Source organism: Olea europaea, unplaced genomic scaffold (genome assembly GCF_002742605.1).
Source record: "Olea europaea var. sylvestris unplaced genomic scaffold, O_europaea_v1 scaffold897, whole genome shotgun sequence".
Lineage (NCBI taxonomy): Eukaryota > Viridiplantae > Streptophyta > Magnoliopsida > Lamiales > Oleaceae > Olea > Olea europaea.
In genome coordinates, this window is record NW_019267442.1 from 23,041 (window position 1) to 43,263 (window position 20,223).

General features: G+C 32.6%; 1 protein-coding gene across 3 annotated transcripts in view; it reads left to right on the forward strand.

The window, feature by feature from the left end:
• The window catches only part of LOC111392188 (MADS-box protein SOC1-like), a 23,112-nt gene extending 20,525 nt beyond the window's left edge, over window positions 1-2,587 (forward strand). For 2 of the 3 annotated variants that reach the window (XM_023017461.1, XM_023017462.1), the window contains exons 3-8: window positions 979-1,063; window positions 1,146-1,207; window positions 1,402-1,501; window positions 1,579-1,620; window positions 1,890-1,931; window positions 2,154-2,587. In XM_023017461.1, the coding sequence (XP_022873229.1) occupies window positions 979-1,063; window positions 1,146-1,207; window positions 1,402-1,501; window positions 1,579-1,620; window positions 1,890-1,931; window positions 2,154-2,288 (466 nt within the window). In that variant the 3' untranslated portion in view covers window positions 2,289-2,587. The remainder of the gene's footprint in view (window positions 1-978; window positions 1,064-1,145; window positions 1,208-1,401; window positions 1,502-1,578; window positions 1,621-1,889; window positions 1,932-2,153) is intronic. The other variant, XM_023017463.1, reaches the window with a different exon arrangement.
• The last annotated feature ends 17,636 nt before the right edge of the window (window positions 2,588-20,223 follow it).

The following is a 20,223-nucleotide window of genomic DNA, read 5'->3' on the forward strand; positions in this document are numbered from 1 at the left end:
ATATCGCACTTGTGAATTGAAGTTTATTTAGCTCTCTCTAATATTGATCAAATCCCTAAGCCTTCATTTCCTTAGTTTATCATCAATCAGTGTTACTTATTCTTTGTTGTATATTCTTATTCCTTATCTTATCAATTTTGTGAAATGTTTTATCTATGTTTACATATTCAAACTTGTATGATTCTGTTAAGCATAACACCAAGGCAAGAGAAACATTGCAATGACTAAACTTTGAAATAAAATACGTATAAGATAATTTTTCTTGCATGCTCCAATCAAATAATAAACAAAAAAATGTTTATTCTGCTGATGATAAATTCATATTCATTTCATTGCTAAAAATTTCAGGCTAAGGCCACGTTTGTAGCATCTTATAAGTAGGATTGCACCTTTTTTGAAATGCCTCTTTAGCTTACAAGTTACCCCTTTTCCTTGGTTATAGAACGAAACAATAACAAAGTCTTTCTCTAAATAAATATAAACTTTCTCTAAATAAATATAAACTGGCTGTCTAAATCATATTTTGTCATTTCATTGGCTCAATGGATATAGCTTTTTGAAGATTCAATGCACTTAAATCATTTTAATAGCATGAGATCATATTAATTTTTGACTATCAAGATGAGACTCTTGAGACGAAGTAGAGTTATGTGATGTGCATCTTTTATAGAAGTTTGAAGTGAATTAAAAGAGTTTGACAATTGCAAAACAATTTCAAGTCTATAAAATTAAGGCTACTTGTTTTGTTAGAGCATTGTTGAAGTAAAAAAAAAAAAAAAAACTGTTCATGGCAAAAATAATTGGATGTCTGTCTGTCATATATATAATGCCAGGGATCCTGGGATCCCTTTCAAAATGTGTATATATTACCTTAGATATCTGTTGTAAATTGTAAGACAAATCTTGAGAAATGCCTATAAATTTCTGCTAAAACATTTCCATTTCTTTAACAAATTTCATTTGATTCTGGAACTTCAGCAGCATCAAGGAGACAATAGAACGTTATAAAAGGCATAAAAAAGATATTCAGGCTAAGAACCCTCCAGTGGAACAGAATAAGCAGGTTGCCTTTCTCTATCCTATTTTCATTAGCAAACTATTATTATGTTGCTCCGAGATTTAAATGGATTTGCTTAAAATTGCAGCATTTACAGCAGGAAATGGCAAGTCTGATGGAAAACATAGAGCATCTCGAATCTTCAAAAAGGTTTCAACATCCTGAATCTAAAACTTTTGCATCTGAAAATTTTATTCACTAGCAATGTTTTGTACTGAAATGTTAAGTTTCCTAGTCCTTGTTCACAAAGAGGGGTTAGGGGGAAGACTCCCTTATTGAGTTCTCTTGTTACGAATATTAATTTGGATTTAGTGAGATACAAAACTCTTGATTTTGTATATTAGGAAGCTCTCGGGGGAAGATCTGGGATCGTGCACCACTGAAGAACTACTAGAGCTAGAACAACAGCTGGAGCGTAGCATCAGCAGCATTCGAACAAGAAAGGTTATATTAGAAATCTAAGTTTCTTTATTACTGAACCTAATGGAACCTGAAGTTATTCTAACCCTTTCTTCATTCAGATTCAAGTTTTCAGGCAACATGTAGAGCAATTGAAAGAAAAGGTGAGTTGTTTTACTCAGCAAGAAATTCGAAACAGTTTTTAGATTTTATCTAACTGAAGATGAATGAGCATGTACGGTGTAGTCAATTGTTTTTTTGATAAGGTAAAGATGATAAAATCTGGTCTATTGTTGTGTGCACATGGTAAAAAAATTTATGAATGTATTTTGTGATGAATAACGCTGCTCGTCCAGGGCCCATGTGGCCCTGGACATGTAGCAGCACTCTTTTGTGATTGCTCATATCATGCCCTTTTGCCTTGTCAATCCAGGGAACAGCTTTAGCAGTTGAAAATGCAATGTTGAGGAATAAGGTGAATTTAGCCCCAGTTTGTTTTCCATTTTTTCTTCATTAAAATGAAAAATATGAGCGTTATCCATCACATCAAGCTACCAAATTAGAATTTCTCTCTCTTGTGTGGGCCCATAATGGTTATAACCAACAAGTTATGTTAATTCAACTGTACGAAGATTTTCTTTCTGAGTTTGTAGCAAGAAGTTTTGCGTGATATTCAATATATATTTGATGTTGTTAGCTTTCGCTCCAACAAGAACGAGGATCAAACAAGGAAAAAGCAACTGTGCCTTCTGCAGATATTAGTGAAGTTTCAGATGTGGAAACAGACTTGTTCATCGGACCTCCAGAAACCAGTCGGAAGCGTGCCCTTTAGAAGTCAGAAGTGAATAAAATTTATGCAAAAGTTTTTACAAAAATATATATAATTCGGAAATAAATTATCTGATAGTAACGGACTTGCATTAATTTGAACTAGTAATAATACCAGCTAGAATGGTGGGAACGCAATAATTTTTCGTAGATTGTATCTTATGCAATTGTTTATTTGACAAGCTTTTCTATGTTAAGCTCTGAGGTATTCTATGTTAGTGACATGCCTTAGTCCAATCGTTAACGGTTGTAAACACTTTAAGATTAATGTATTTACAGTTTATGGCAGAACTATGATTTTAAGTTACTTGTTTAAGGATTAAATTAATGGAGTCTGAATATTAATTTCAATAACTTGTTAATCGCAATGCGTTGTGATCATGAGGTACAACTAATTATAAACAACTTAGTCTTAAAATGTCCCTAGTCTTTCTTACTTACGAGACTGATATTATTATTATTATAGGTAAACAAGAGCATGTAGCATTTATTTATAATGAAGAAAGCAATCGAACTCAAAAGCTAATGTGGAGGCATTAAAATGGATGTATTGACAAAATGTTAAATGAAAGATTCATTGAATGACGTGCAATTGAAATTTCACATGAATAACTATCTAATTAGCAAAGAATAGCCTTTGAATTAAAGTTCATAAAATCTAATATGAATACACTTTGGTGGTGTTCGATGTTACCTTTTTAGGGTCACTAATGCAATGTTAGATGAGTGGGTTGAGAATAATATGAAGAATGACGAATGATTAATATAGGATACTACTCTTGGATAGTAAAAAACTATGACATGCATATCGTTTACCTACGTCAACATGTGAATTCCTTGGGGTGGAGTTATGAGTTGAAAAAAGTTTCAATCGTAATTCACATGAATCAACACTAACTCATATGAGTCAACATGAGGATATAAAGAATAAAACACTAATTAAATCAAGGTTGACGTCTATCTATATCTCACAATCAGTTGGATCACATTGATGAAATGATTATATTTTCATGGTACCTTATCAAAACTGATTTTCTCATACCACATAAAATCTCCTCACATATATTGCCTTGAAACGTTGTTAAATGTTAATATTGGACAGTCCAACACAAATTATTTAATTTAGATGGATTAATAATAATAAATTAAAAGAGGATTTTAATTTATATTACTCTAATCATATCAGAAAAATATCTCATGATGTTTATCTTAGCGTTTAAGAACCTAATAGGGATCGAGGGGGAACGGATAATTAATAGACAAATGTTACATTTGAGCTACTAATTATTAGATTGATGGTTAATGCACCGAAGCTAATTAATTAGATTAATTTTGTACTGGACTCATGTGAAATAGGGTTTAGTAATCCGAATAGGCTTATTATAAATGGAATCATATAAAAAAGCATTTTCAGCAAGGGCTCTGGTTAGGGTTGCAAACCTTCATGTGGTCTCATTCATTCTTTTGCAAGCTCATCAAGTAGGCTTGACAACCTTAGTTGGTATTGTCGATTTCAAAAGCTTCGTTATTTATCTAAATAATTGACTTTCAGAGGCCTATTATAAATGGAATCATATAAATAAGAATTCTAGGTAAAAGGATTTTGCACGAAGTATCATATATTCTCTCAAGCAAAAGATAAAAGAAAACTAAACCTAAATCTCCTAGCCACACCCTTTACCATCCGCGCCGCCCTTCTAGTGGTGCAAGTTCAGTTATTGTTCTCTTCGTTTGAATTTCAATTAGAAGCAAGACAATTGGACATATGTGATGTGAGGTAGTTGTAAATTAAATTCACATTTGTTTTAACATTTAAAAATTGTTAAAAGGCATAGCTCTTTTCACATGTTCTATCTAAGTGCAAAGATGGTTGGGCCTTTGGAAATTGACACTTGTTTAAATCCCCTTTTTCATGCTTAAGTAAATTGACAAAACCATTTAGACGAATGTATAAAATCCGTCAATCTATTCATCTATCCATTCACCAAAAGCATTAATTCAAACCCTAAAATGTTTAAGGCTCTCTACTTTCAACTTGTAATGGATGATGTCGTGATGAGTTGCACATGCGATGTGATTTAGGCAATTGCAGTGAAATTAGAGTTGTTTGAGCGAAATTGTGAATTGAAGGAGCAAATGATTATGTCGACAGTAAGGAGAGTACAGGAGGAAAAAATATTACATCAGGAGATATAGCTTCTAGTTTTAAACTTGCCATAGTGAGATACTGTCATCTTTACTTGGCTAATTAGTAAACATGATATCTTGAAATATTCAACCCATTGTCGTAAAACAAGACAACACTACTCATAGAATATCTTTCCTACCACATTTGGTTCTCATGATTGTGTTTATTTTAACCCTGGACAACTCTTGAATTTCATAAATGTTTCAGAAAATTTTAGCCTCGAAAATACTCATAGAAGCGACCCTACTTCTCGCTTATATTGAGATCTCCCATTAGGAATACTTGCCGTACTCCACTTAGTTTGTCTAAGCTATAGAAATATTAAAAGTTTAACTTAACCTAAAACATTATGCACATAGCACTTTACTTATCATAAGAATGTTTATGATTTAACTCCCAAGTGCTCATTGAATCTTCGTAACTTAGTTGTCTCATTGAACCAAAATCTTGGGTATCCAATCAACAATATTTGATTACCATTGCAAAGATCCTTATGTAGTAGGCTATAAGCATATTTTCATCTTTACGTAGTATACTTGATTTCCTGGTAAATCTTTTCTTAGTGGATCCACGAGTTTACACTATTTAAAATATTATTGGAATATTATTATTCCATATCCCATACAAATGCAATAATCATTTTTCATCCAATTCTATCCACTTTTGACTTAGAGTACATCATGTTCATGAATCATCCTCATACTTCTAAAAGGTCTTTAGAAGCATGTTAAAGTAGTAAAGTAGTAACATGGCCCCACAATCCTTGGATTAAGCTCGAACTTAGAGTTCATCAACTCGTTTAAAGTTCGAATCATCACAATATTTCATATATTCCACCTCAAACCATATAAAATGAGAATAAATGACAACATCATGTGGGAAGTTAATGCGCTTTTATATTTTGTCTGGCCAACTCACAAAGTGTACAAATAGAATGTCATTTTCATTACTTTTACTAGAAAATAGCCTCATTTAGTATTGTGATCAATCCAACTTTAATTGTACTTACAAATAAGACCACGTTCATCAGATAGACCCAAATAGAGATCACAAGTCGCACCACATTGGTCAGGTCAGATAACAAATCTCGTTGGAAAAAAATGATGCATGGAAAACACACAAATATTTGGTGTGAATCTGGTGAGCAATTACATAAGTGGATACTGTCAATGTCCAAAACAATCATTTGCCACTACAAACGAGTCAAAATACTACAGGAATCCCAACATGTCGTGAACACATAACACTTATTCAAAATCATATATATAAAATACTTATTTATTTAGATCTTAATAATCACACATTAACAAATAGGAATTTACCATTTTAGTTTCTAAGCCATTTGTTTTTGTAATTCCTGATTTCCTTCCCCAATTGAAATGAAGAAGAATGAAAGAATCTGACATCTTTCGTTGAGTAGGCTATGTCCAATTCATAAAAGAATAATATCATAGACAGTTAGCATTATATAAGAATGTTGGTATTGTAAATATTATGCCCTAAATCCAATCAATTTTGGATATAAATACTTTTGATATATAATTAATGTAATTTAATGGCAGATCTATTATTTAATTAATTGACAATTAAATAAATAATAGAGTTCGTAGATTCAAATTTTCGTAATTTGTTAATCACAAGGAGTTGCGATTGTGAGATACAAATTACATCTGATTGAATTTTAAATCGTCCGTGGTTGTAAGTAATAACAAGATACGAATATCGTTATTACGGATAGACCATCACGTGTGGCATTTCTTACTTGTAAAGTAAGTAGCTGATCTCACAAGTTAAAGTGTGGTAACACTTAAATGAAAACGTGAATGTTTTGTTATAAACTAAAACATTGGAAACCCGTCGAGAGATTCCACATGTATAACTATCTGAGTGTTAGTGGTTAATCTCTAACGTTCGATAATGATATTGATCCTTTGACTTGAGGTCGTCATGGTACCTTATATGAGGATAGTCATATTTTGGCGTTGTTGGATATTGCTCTGCAAAGGGCTGCTAATACGACATCGTTCGGGTACGTCCAGAATCGTATGAAGGTTGTGATTGACCAATAAAGGATTCGTCACTCTTAGTTAGTAGGAGATTGTGATCTGCGTTTCATTCAATTAAGTCGATGATGAAATCCTTGGCCAAGGTATACTCATAAGTCGAAAAGGAGTTTTCGACTTATATTGTCTTAATAGTGGAGTGAAAGATATGATCAATAATTGAGATTGACACACTTCCATACCTCGTAATTGATTAGATCATATTGACGAAAGGATTATAGTTTCACGGTAAACGAACGAATTTGGTTTTGTCATACCACATGATATTTCCCGTCACGTGTATTGCCCTGACACATTGCTAGATGTCAATCTAGGGACGGTGAGTGTGAATTGACGATAAATTAAAAAGGTGTTTTAATTTATCAATTTTGATTAGATCAAAATAATATTTCACGTCGTTAGGCATCGTGATTGGGAACTTGATGGGTCACACACAAAAGAGAATTTGAAGATTGCAATTTGTCAATTAATTGATTTAATAATCGTTGGATAAATTAATTAATTGGTTTTGTTATTTATAGGCCCGAATTAATTAAAATTAATTCACAGACCGGATTTAATTAAATGGATTAATTAAATATTGGACCGGACCAGGCCATGCCCGTTTGGGTTTATATAAATACATGGCTAGGGTTTCAATTCATAGGATTTTTCTCATAATCATTCTTGCTAGCACAAGAGGAGAAAACCCTGGTAGTTGCAATCTTATTCTCTGTGTGGATCACCGTTGAAGGCTGGACAATTGGACGGCCGTGGATGACGAATCAACGTTGTAAGAAGAAAAGAAAAGCAAAAGGTTTGCAGAATTCTTCAAAGGTACAATCTTTATCACGATTTCTATCTAAATACAAAGGGATCCTCGGTGGGAATCGAAACAATTTTAATTTTCCGCTATGCATATATAAGTAGATTCCCAACAGTGATATCAGAGCCCACTTTATGTTTGTTAAAAATTGTTTAATATATTTTTGCAATCAAAAGTTGATTGCTATCCATTTTTCATGTTTCTAGCAATTGAAGAAAATTTAGTTTTCTTAATTTTTTGAAAACTAATTTCGAATAAAAAATAAATAAATTAGATATTTGGATTGGACGGCGGCATGGCAGCGGCGAAGTGCCGCTGCTGCACCCGGTGCCTCCACAGTAGCGTGAAAACGCTGCTGTGGGAGTAGCGTTTTTTCACGTTGCTATTGCGGCAGGAGCCGCCTGAGCATCAACTCCTGCAGCGGGCCTTTTCTATGGCGCCGGCAGGCAACAACAAAAAAAAATATTAGGGCAAAATTCAAGAGAGGGAAGAATTCTAGGGTTTCAGTTCGGGTGTGAATTTGGGACGGGGGCCTCTTCTGTAATTTGTGAAATTGGAGGCCCCTGTCTGCAATTACTTTCCAGGGGTCAATGTGTAAATTTTAAATCAAGGGCCTTCTTGCAATTAGAGTAATTGAAGTGGGCATGTTGATAACTTGTGAATGGGTCAAAATTCCAAGTTTTAAAATATGTTTTGAATTAGAATATAAAATAGTTTTAAAATTATATTTTAATTGGGTTTGACCCATAATTTTAATTTTGACCCAAATTTAAAATTTTATTTAAATTTGACAACACTTTATATTTTTTTGTTAAAATTGGATTTTAACTTAAATATTAAACTTTGACCCAATTGAATTTTATTTTATTTAAGAGTGTTATCCTTAGATTAAAAAATTAATTCAATTTAAATTAGAGTTTGACTTTAATTTAATACTTAATTAAAAATTGATTTTAATTAATTATTCACCCGATTATATTTTTGAAATTAGAATTGGATTCAAATCTGACATTTGATTAAAATTTGATTTTAATTAAATTGTGTTGCCCTAAAATTTCATTTATGATTAGACTTAGACTCTAATTTGGGTTTAATTAAAATTTGATTTTAATTAAACATGTTCGCCCTAAGATCTTGGAATTGGAGTTGGATTCTAATTTGGTATTTAATTGAAATATGATTTTGATTAAGTAAATTCGCCCTTAATTATTGGAATTAGAGTTAGACTTTAATTTTGTTATTTAATTAAAATTTGATTTTAATTAAATTTCACCGCCTTAAATTGTGAAATTAGAGTTTGACTCTAATTTGATTTTTAATTAAAATTTGATTTTAATTAAATAATCCCGCCATATAATTGTTGAATTAAAATTGGACTCTAATTTAGTATTTAATTGAAATTAGATTTTAATTAAATATGCCCGCTCATTAAATAATTGGTTAATATGATTAATTAATTATTTAATTGTTCCGATCCTTTTGTCTAAAAGAGTTTAGACGATTTAATTGCTAAAAACTTGAAATTTATTTGCATATAATATTAGATATTATATAGGTATATATTTATGTGATGAATGTATTATTAGTGGACGATTATGGACTTGATCATTTGGATGTGTTGAATGGTTAATTTTTATTCTTGTTGTTTTCTGGGCATGCGAGTTCTTAATTGTTTTGGGCCTGCGAACCCGTTATTATTGTTATTATTTTGGGCCTGCGAGCTCTTGATCATTTTGGACCTGCGAGTCTATTATTATTATTATTATTATTATTGCTGTGGGCCTGCGAGTCCAATTTCATTTAGGCTTGCGTGCATACTAGTATAGGATACATGTTGCAACTAAACTAATTGAAGAGATAAGAAGAGAAGGAGACCATGGAGATGGTGCATTGATACTGTTAAATGCTATATCCCCTAGGAATTGATCAACTAGTCTTCCTTATGGCTCGGAAATATTAGATAGTAAAAGTCCATTATCATATATATATACATATATATATACATATACACACACATGTATGTATACATATATATATACATATACATATGTATATATACATACGTATGTATACATACATATGTATATATATACATATGTATGTATACATATATGTATATATATGTATATATACGTATACATATGTATATGTGTGTGTGTATATATATATAAATATATATATGTTATTATTTTAATGAGACTTTTGAATACAAAATCCCTCCATAAAATATTAAGTCACATTTATAATCGCATTCCATCATTATAGTGAAAAATCAGAATCCCAAATTGTCTCAACTTGTTGAGTACACTCAAAGCTGGTCTATTAGGGATATATTTGACACTATGAAATATTTGATATTTCTGAATGACGGGTTTGACTTAACTAAAATTTATCTTTTGTTGAGTACACTCAAGAAGATAAATTTTAGAGGCATATTAAGCTAACACATAAGATGTGTGAAGACAAAGATTTGTCAGCTTAATGATCTGGGAGTTGTATGGAGATACAATTGATAATAGTATCCACCCAAATGTTATATTAAGGCTTGTTGAGTACACTCAAAGTCTTAGTAAAACAGATGGGATTCCAACCCACTGGGAGTCGAATATGGACTCCATAAATTTATGTGAGAGGGTCATAAATTTGTATTAAATAGTGGGAGCATAATTAATTTAATAAAAGTTTATGTTAAATTAATTGATGCATTTTTCATATATTATCATTTTTCTTTCGTCATTTATATTTATTGAATCGTGAGTAACCATGTATATCTGAGAGGTATATTGGATGCCAACAACCAAATTAAATCTTCTTGATTGGCACTGCAATTTGAGAATTGTTCTCAGGCATAAGAAAATTTGTTGTCCTTAAGTAGCCATTTTCCAGTAACACCTGATGATGACTCAACTAAGGAAAATGTGGCTACTATAATAAACACAGTGACGAGATAGTATTACACGCATGTGATGCTTGCAATTATGTCACTGAGTTACAAAAGTAACTTGAGAATAGATGTTAACACATAATTCTTCATTACAAAGAGTTGCATGATAATAATCATGTGTGGAAGGATATAAGACTTTCATACAACTATACCTGTGCAAAATGACAGAGTAATCTTCAATCGATACTTAGACACTGAAGATGATTGACGTTGAGAAATGTCACAATTAAGTTCAATCATAAACCATAAACTAAGTAGTGACTTGGTTCTGCAATCTCTGCCTGAGAAAACTATTCATAACTAATTATGAATTTAACGTGAATAAACTTGAATGCACAATTATTGAGTTGCTTAACATGCTTAAGACTTTTAAGCCCAACATTGAAGTTAGTAGTGGGCAAGTCATTGATTCCTCTAAAGATATTAAGAGGAAGTCTAAAGGGGCTTTGTGAAAGCATCCAATATGGTTAAGACCGTCAAAGCGAAGGACAATATCAAATCTAATGGCCCTTGGTTTCATTATAGAATGAAAGGTTATTGCAAGGAATATTGCGTGACTTACGTCTACTTCACAAGTTTCTTAAGTATTTGATACCAGATGTAAATCTCATATTTATACAAATATGGAGAAACTAAAAAGAAGTAGACCACTACGAAAGGGAAAAGTTGACATACACGTTGGAGATGAGCAAAGGTTGCTGCATCGCCTGTATGAATATACTTTTTGTCATTGCCTTTTGGTTTAGTATTGGAACTAAAGAAACATCGATTTATACCATCAATAGCTGGAACATTAAAATGAATGTCATGTTCCGACATGAACTATTTTAATGTTAAGGGCAATAGTTGTTCTTGTTTATTTTGATAAAGATCCTAATGGCTATGGTAAATTACAAAATGACGTTTATATTTTTTAATACTAAGGATTCTATAATAAGTATAGAAATTATAAGGCATAAATGCGATAATCTAATTATTACCTAAATCTGGCATGGCGGACTTTGTCATATAGATGAAAAGCAATTCCAAAGTTACATAGAGATGTATACTTGGGATTAATTGATTTTGACAAGAACAAATTACGCATGTCTGGCACAATGACCAAATCTTCTTTTACTTGAAAAGAAGAAAGGTAGCAAAATTACTGGTCTAATACATAGTGATGCATATGGACTCGTGTCAATTAATGTCAAGTAATGTTTCTCGCATTTCATTAATGATCATGTATACTTGATGAAAACTCAATTATGAAACTCTTGAAAAGTTCAAGGGATTCAAACTAGAAGTAGAGAAACAAATAGGTAAAGATATCCTCACATTAAGATTCAATCAAGTAAGAGTATGTTAATGATAAAATCTAGATTATCTAAGAGAGAATGAGATTCTCTTGCATTGGACTTCTCCACATACACTGTAGCATAATGGTGTATCTAAAAGGAGGAATCGTTAACTATTAGATATAATGCGATTAATAACAAGCCATACAAAATTTTCAAAATTATTTTGGGGTCATGCATTGATTGTAGTGTGCAACACGATAAATCATGTCCCATTTAAATTGGTTAACAGAACTCCATACGAGTTATGGAAAGACAATAGTCCCAATTTATCTTATATGAAAGTTTGGGGCCATGACGCTTATTTGAAGCGCTTTGAATCGGATAAGTTTGACACTAAATCTGATAAATACGTATTTGTGAGGATATTTAAAGGAGACATTTGAATATAAATTCTATTATCATGAAGAAAGCCTTCGTCTCACGACATATCGTCTTTTTAGAGAAAATGTTTACTCTAAAGGAGGACAGTGGGAGTAAAATAGAACTTGAAAGAGTCCAAGAGTCCACAGATAAAGTTAACCAAGTAGATAAATTCGAGTTTGATCCCATATCTAATATGGGACATACTCTTGATCAGGAAGTAAAGACTCCTGAGGATATGTCTGCACTATGTGAATCTAGTAGGATCATTCAACCTTCAAGAAGGTGCGAATCCATGATTACTAATCAAGTATTACTGATCGAGGATAATGAACCTGCTAGTTGTACTAAAATAAAGTCAAGTATTGACTTAAAAGAGACAGCAAGAGGCCATGAAACTCGAGATGAACTCGACGTTTGTGAACAAAGTTTGGACCTTGGTTAAGCCTCCTGATGGAATAAAATCCATAAGTTTTTGTAAATATTTTACAAAGAAAAGGTCGATATGGATGGGAATATCCATATATACAAAGCAAGGCTAGAAGCAAAGGTTAAGTGTTGACCTTGGTGAAACCTTTCTCCTGTAGACTTGCTTAAGTTCATTCGGGTTTTGCTTGCAGCAGTTGCATACCGTGACTATATGTTAAGAGAAGTCTCTTGGAGCTGAAATCTTAGATTTGATGAAAAAGTCAAAGTGTTTGATTTTATCAAATTTGAAGACAAATTGTGTGATTACAAGAAGATAGTAGGAGCATCGTCGTATTGCTAACATTATAGAAAACGACATCCATATATTTCAATCGTTGAAATAATGGTTGTTAAATGATTTATTCTCGAACGATATTGGAGAAGCAACTTGATCTATAGAGATAGATCTAGAAGATTGCTTAACTCGTCCCAATCTATATTGAGAAGATTTTATATGGAGAAATTGATTTACTCTTAAACTGTGTATTGGAAAGGTTTCGTACATGAAGCAACTGTTGATTCAATACTAGAAACCTAATACATGATTATTTCAGAAGTAACAAAGAGTTGCAATCTTGATCATGATGTTCATAAATGAACTTGGAGTAGTTCCTGATATTGTTGATCACATGCCATTGTATTGTGATAACAATAGAGCCATTGCAAAAGCAAAGGAACTAAGGTCTCATCAATGATCTAAACATGTATTAAGGTGGTATAATCTCATCAGAGAGATAATGCATAGAAATGACGTAAAGAGAAGAACAAATTTTCACATTTAACAATATTATAGATCCACTAACAAAGAGTTGTCGTAGTATAAATATGATCGTCATGTAGACTTATGATATTGAATACACAAGTGATTGGATCTAGTACAAGTGGGAATTTGTAAGTATTATGCCCTAGGTCCAATCAACTTTGGATATAAATACTTTTGATATATAATTAATGTAATTTAATGGCAGATCTATTATTTAATTAATAGACAATTAAATAAATAATAGAGTCCGTATATTCAAATTTTCGTAATTTGTTAATCACAAGGAGTTATGATTGTGAGATACAAATTACATCTGATTGAACTTAAATCGTCTGTGGTCGTAAGTAATAATGAGATACGGATATCTTTATTACAGATAGACCATCACGTATGGCATTTCTTACTTGTGAAGTAAGTAGCTGATCTCACAAGTTAAAGTGGTGACACTTAATGAAAACGTGGATGTTTTGTTATAGACCAAAAAATTGGAGACCCGCCGAGAGATTCCACATGGATAACTATCTGAGTGTCAGTGATTAATCTCTAGCGTTCGATAGTGGAATTGGTCCTTTGGCTTGAGATCGTCATGGTATCTTATATGAGGACAGTCATACTTTGACGTTGTTGGATGTTGCTCTGCAAAGGGCCGCTAATACGACATCGTTCGGGTACTTCAAGAATCGTATGAAGATTGTGATTAACCAATAAAGGATTCGTCACTCTTAGATAGTAGGAGATTATGATCTGCGTTTCATTCAATTAAGTCGATGATGAAATCCTTGGCCAAGGTGTACTCATAAGTCGAAAAGGAGTTTTCGACTTATATTAACTTAATAGTGGAGTAAAGGATATGATCGATAATCGAGATTGACACACCTCCATATCTCGTAATTAATCGCATCATGTTGACGAAATGATTATAATTTCACGGTAAACGAACGAGTTTGATTTTGTCATACCACATGACATTTTCCGTCACATGTATTGCACTGACACATTGCTAGATGTCAATCTAGGGACAACGAGTGTCAATTGAAGATAAATTAAAAGGGTGTTTTAATTGATCAATTTTGATTAGATCAAAAAAATATTTCACGTCGTTAGGCATCGTGATCGGGAACTTGATGGGTCACACACAAAAGAGAATTGGAAGATTGTAATTTGTCAATTAATTGATTTAACAATCGTTGGATAAATTAATTAATTGGTTTGGTTATTTATATGTCCGAATTAATTAATTGGATAATTAATTCACGGACCGAATTTAATTAAATTGATTAATTAAATATTCGACCGGACCGGACCAGGCCCGTTTGGGCTTATATAAATACATGGCTAGGATTTTCAATTCATATGATTTTTCTCATAATCATTCTTGCTAGCACAAGAGGAGAAAGCCCTGGTAGCTGCAATCTTATTCTCTGTGTGGATCACCGTTGGATGCTGGACAATTGGATAGTTGTGGATGGCGAATCTACGTTGCAAGAAGAAAAGAAAAACAAAAGGTTTGCATAATTCTTCAAAGGTACAATCTTTAGCACGATTTCTATCTAAATACAAAGGGATCCTCGGTGGAAATTGAAATAATTTTAATTTTTTGCTATGCATGTATAAGTAGATTCCCAACAGGTATGTACAAAATAAAATCAAGAATTCTATTTCTAGGATTTATTCACAACCATTGAGGCAACTGCCACCCTCTAACATAGGCTTTCAAATCTCAATTAGTCTTGTCCGTCCAGCGTGGGTGGTGTCCATTGTAATTTATTTGAAGATGAAGAAGACAAATTCCAATAGACACATCGTTTGACAGTTAGACTAAAGTATCTTGGGAGAAAATATTTCAGATGAAGAAGACAAATTCCAAGACATTGTTTGACAGTTATACTAAAGTATTTTGGGAGAAAATACTCCCTTGTTGACATGAGTTGTTGTAAGAGAAGTGCTTGGAATGATTTGAAGAATGAATTAATATTCTAGTTAAGAAAACTCTACTTGTACATAATTATTGCACATAATGGTGTTCATAATGTGATGTGGCAATCATCCGATTATTGATGTGTAAGCGTGAGATTTGAATTAAAGATTAGATCTAGTGCCACGTGTAATTATGGACACCATTATATAGACAATTATGTACATATAGCACTTCCTAATTAACAATTTTAGTTTTAGTTGTTCAGTAATTGTAGATCATAAAAGATTCTAACCTAGACTCAATCAGTTTTTCTTCCTAAAATAGTTTCCTATATGGAATATATAGCTCTTCTTTTTGTATTCGAATATTAAATTATAATACCATTCTTTTCAACATGGTGCCAATGCAAAAATTCTAGGACCAATAGAATTTTTGGAAAATAGCACAAAGAACGAAAAAGAAAACAGAGGGATTAGGAATAACGGAAACACCTACCACCATGGCAGAACAACCCGAAGGATAAAACTCGATTCTTGTAGATCTAACATCTAGAATGGCACAGGTGCTGAATCAAAATCAAACACGAAACCAAATCCTAAGTCTGAGTCTACTACACAGATTAGAATCAAATTGGATGGTACCAACTATGCACTATGGTTCCAGATTGTTGAGATATATATTGTGAGATTCGAACCATGGTAGTTTGCTTCCAGAATTTTATTATACTGAGAAGTCGTGTTTTGTGAAAATGCAACTCTATTAATTTGACACTTTCAACTGGATGGAGACACGTGGCTGAACCGTGGCTGTTGGATTGAGTCTCGAACCTTCCATTATTAACGTGTCGTTTCACTTGGCACACCCATTACTCCATTACGCGTTTTGACTCTTGGTCTTCGAGAGAGAGAGAGAACCCCTTGTCTGGTTAGGGTTTGTTCTGCTCGATTCTGTGGCTCAAATATCTTATTTACTGTCTTAAATGTGAAAGTTTTAGTGATTTTGTTTAGATATTCTGAGTGATTATCTGTAATGGTTTGTGTCCTCTTTAGTTGTGATGTTTTGAGAAGGATGCAGTGAAGTTTCTTCGTGACTCTTCGAAGGTGTTGAGTCGATCTGGAGAGAGAAGTATCTTTGCTTCATCTCAGTGTATTTGTTGAACACTTGTAACCCTTCGTTGCCATTTTTGGCTATTACAGTACAAACAAGCGTAATCAAACTTGTTGGATGCTCAACAGGGGATGTAGGGGTTAGATGTGATCGCCGAACCTCCGGGGCTTAGGCTGAAAGAAATCCTGTGTTGATTCTTTAATTTTCTGCACAGTTTACTTTTGGCCGATTTCATTTTCTTGCTTCTCGATTTAATATTGTGTGAACTTTGGCTTACATATATCTTAGGCAAAGACAAGTCGGGATACATAAATGGGGATCTTCCACAACCCCAACAAACATATCCTACTTTTAGGAAATCAATTTTTCCTATAGAGACGTTCTACAACAATCTTTAAGGCTTATGAAGAGAGATCATTTTTTGCTGACCAAATTCGTTGGTGTATGATACTGATATAAAGAAGTATAAATCTATTATTCATGAAGACAAAGTTTATGCTTTCTTAGATGGACTTAAAGATCAACTTGACAAGATTTGGGGGATATACTTCATATGAAGCCATTCTCAATAGTAGAATAGGCTTATGCACAAGTTTGAAGTGAAGATCTAAAGCAATCGATGATGATAACAAATGGAGATACCATATTTGGTAGTGCTATGCTTCCAAGGAAAGGACATAAATCACAACTTCTTTCATTTTCAGATACCATCAAATCAAAAGAATAAGATGATGACAAAACCAAAGCTACAGGGAGAAGGAGGAAGCTGCACTCGTTGTGGGAATATGAAACATACTAGAGAAACATGTTTCAAATTGAACGGGTATCCAAATTGGTGGCATGAACTTAAGGCGAAGAAGAAATGGGATGCAGGGTGAAGGCGAAAATCTTGGTCCTACATCCCTTATTAGCACAGTGTCAACTATCTCTTTTATCACAATGAGAGCCTCTAATCTTTAATAATGAATAGATAGCCCATAGTGACTTAGGTAACACTGGTTGTGATCTTTCTTTCTCAAAACAAACTAAATGTAAAAGGACACATTGTTTGGCAATTGTCAATTAGATTATCCATGTGGTTTATTAAGATAAACACTGTTTCATGAAAATTTATACATTTTTTCATTCACTAACGGGCTTGCATGCTTTTTTTAATTTAAATATGCATTCCCTATTTGAGAAAGGCAAAAATGGGATACTAAAATTTCAAGTATTTAGTACGTGCAATAAAAAGCCTAAATTTTTATCATGGCTTATATCAAGATTATAAAATTTTCAGAAACAAATAATATGCTTAGTACTCTTATAAGATCTAACAATTTTTTACTCGGATGCAGATATATTATTCTCTACATATACGAAACTATATTCGAATTGCAAGTAAAGTTTTCGCCTTGACACAAAGCAATCATTTGTGCATAGACTGCAAAGAATGCACTGATTTGCTGAAATACTATATGAAAAATTGTTTACTGCATGCATGTAAACTACTATCAGAACAGAATATAAATTAGCATGATAATTATCATCTTAAGATTGTTGAGAAAATATAAACATGCAGAAATTATATTCTAATAACATACCTTTACGTGCATGAAATCGAATATAATTTGAACTTACCAAAACTGAATACAAAAAGTAGAAACGAGAAATGTACGAATATGAATTCGTTGAGACAAGAGTTAGACTTTTTCTCCTTAATACGATAATGCTCTCGTAGGGTGCTGACGATTTTTTGACATTTATCTCCCAAAATAAAACAATCATGTCTTACAATGAGAGCACTCCAAATTACGTAGGCCAATGAACCTAATCTTTATATAAAACCCAACTTAAAATAAAATGCAGAAATTATTTTAAGTGAGTATGCATTATGTGATAATGCAATCATGAAGATGAATGAATGAATAAAATTCCATGTATATGGGTCAATATATAATTGTTGGAAAGTTGTGTCTCAAAAGACACAACCCTACAAAAGGAGACAACTATTAGAATAAGCATCTATATATGAAGACACACACCTTTTAGCCCAATAGTTCTAGAATATTTCATAATATTTTACATAATTTTCCAATGTCGCGTATTAAGTGCTTAATTTCTCATTCACCCTGACTAACAATATGTACTTAAATAATCAAGTAAAATTGGTCCAAAACCAATTTCTCATACAAAATTCCAACAGTTCATAACATTATAGACAGTGGAGGAACTAACACCCAGCGAGCAGGCGTGATCGCCAATGCTAGCTCCGCTATAATTTACAGGTTGCAACCATTGCAACTTACCAGACATCGACATGAAGAGCAGGGAAGAAGATGAAAGGTTTACCAATTTTTATTTATTTATTTTTTAAATATTTGGCCTTTCACTTTGGGCATATTCACAAAGGCCTGCTACAGAGGCCTGTATGTATTACCAATTGAATTCCATATGCAATACATTTGCAAACTCCAAAGCAAACCCTATCTCTGATTTTCTCGTATCTCCCTCCATTGTGGTTGTGACTTGCCGTGGTTATGCCTTGTCGTCGACATCGAGCCTCCGTCACTGACTGTGTCATAGTGTGACTATGAACCTCTCTTCTTTTCTTTTCTTTTTTTCTTTTATTTTGTTTTTGTTTTTTTAGTTCATTTTGATGCCAATGTCATTTAGAACTTGAAGTCTTGAAGTGATATTTTATATGTATTGATCAATTGATTAGTAATTTAGAACGTGAATTGTGATGATTTATGAAAATTGAGAAATTTTTGAATTTGTAAATTTATGATTTGTGATAAATGATAAATTCGGAAGTTTTCGATTTGTGATAAATGATAAATTGGGGTTGGAAATTGAAAATTGATGTAAGTTGGCATATTGCCCTGAATATTATATTTTTTATGCATTTGGCTTCATTACTAGTTATACTTCAAAAATGGGTGGGCTTTTAGTTTGTTGTCATTACTGAAAGAAAGATTTATGTTATGTGGTTTCATTTGAAAAATTCTTAAACTCAAATGCAGGTTTAGTTTAATGCTTGCCTTTATATTGTGAGCTTGCTGTAATTTTCCCTCATTGTTTTAATGTTTTGTTTAATTAAAGTAGATTTTCCCAGATTGTTTTACTCTTTAAGAAGTTTTGATTTTGATATTGGATTGTGAAAAAGGAGAAACAAACCGATTTAGGATTTTTCTTGGCGAATAGAAGACTGATTTTTCGCGTTTTAAGTAAAGGAAATTTATGTTTATATTTCAAATTTTACTTGCTATAGTTTGGATATTCATGACACAAGTTAGAACATAAAATTGCCTCATTTTTATGTTTCTTGGAAAAAAAAAACTCTATAATTAATTAGTAAATTAGAGGTCTGAAACTTGCTCAACATTTTCTTCATCTGAGAAAAAGCGCAGCATCTTTTGACTGGAGAATAGCTTTCTTTGGTTTTCGGAATAAAAAAATGACCAACTAAAAAATGGGAAGTTGCAAGGAGTAAAGTGAGTAGATGCTGTACTTGACATAGATACGAGAAAAAAAGAGAGCTTTCACGTGGATAATTATACTTATCTTGTTGATGATCAACGGTCAACAATATGGATCCCCTAGCTCACTCGAGATCCTAGGTCTGCCACTAATTGTAGAAGGTCTGAATTTGCAGCCATGGTGTTTTCTCATGATGTGGATGCATCTTCAAAAGTCCATCATCCCTTTTTCATGCCTCGTATAAATTAATGATTCAGAATCAGATTGGGCAAATAAAGTGATTTCGCTCCCTAGTTTACGTGTCCTACCGGGTGGTAAGAATTTAACAAACAATTTTTGAACCAATCAACCAAGTCCATACATGTAGTGATATTTTATGTATGAATTCCGTATATCTCTTTGAGAATTAAGAATAGACAAAAACACATTAAGAACAAGATTGCATAGATCATAACGATATGCCTCTATGCCCCTATTTAAATCTTTGTTATTTGTTGCTACGAGCAATAATGCATCTTTCA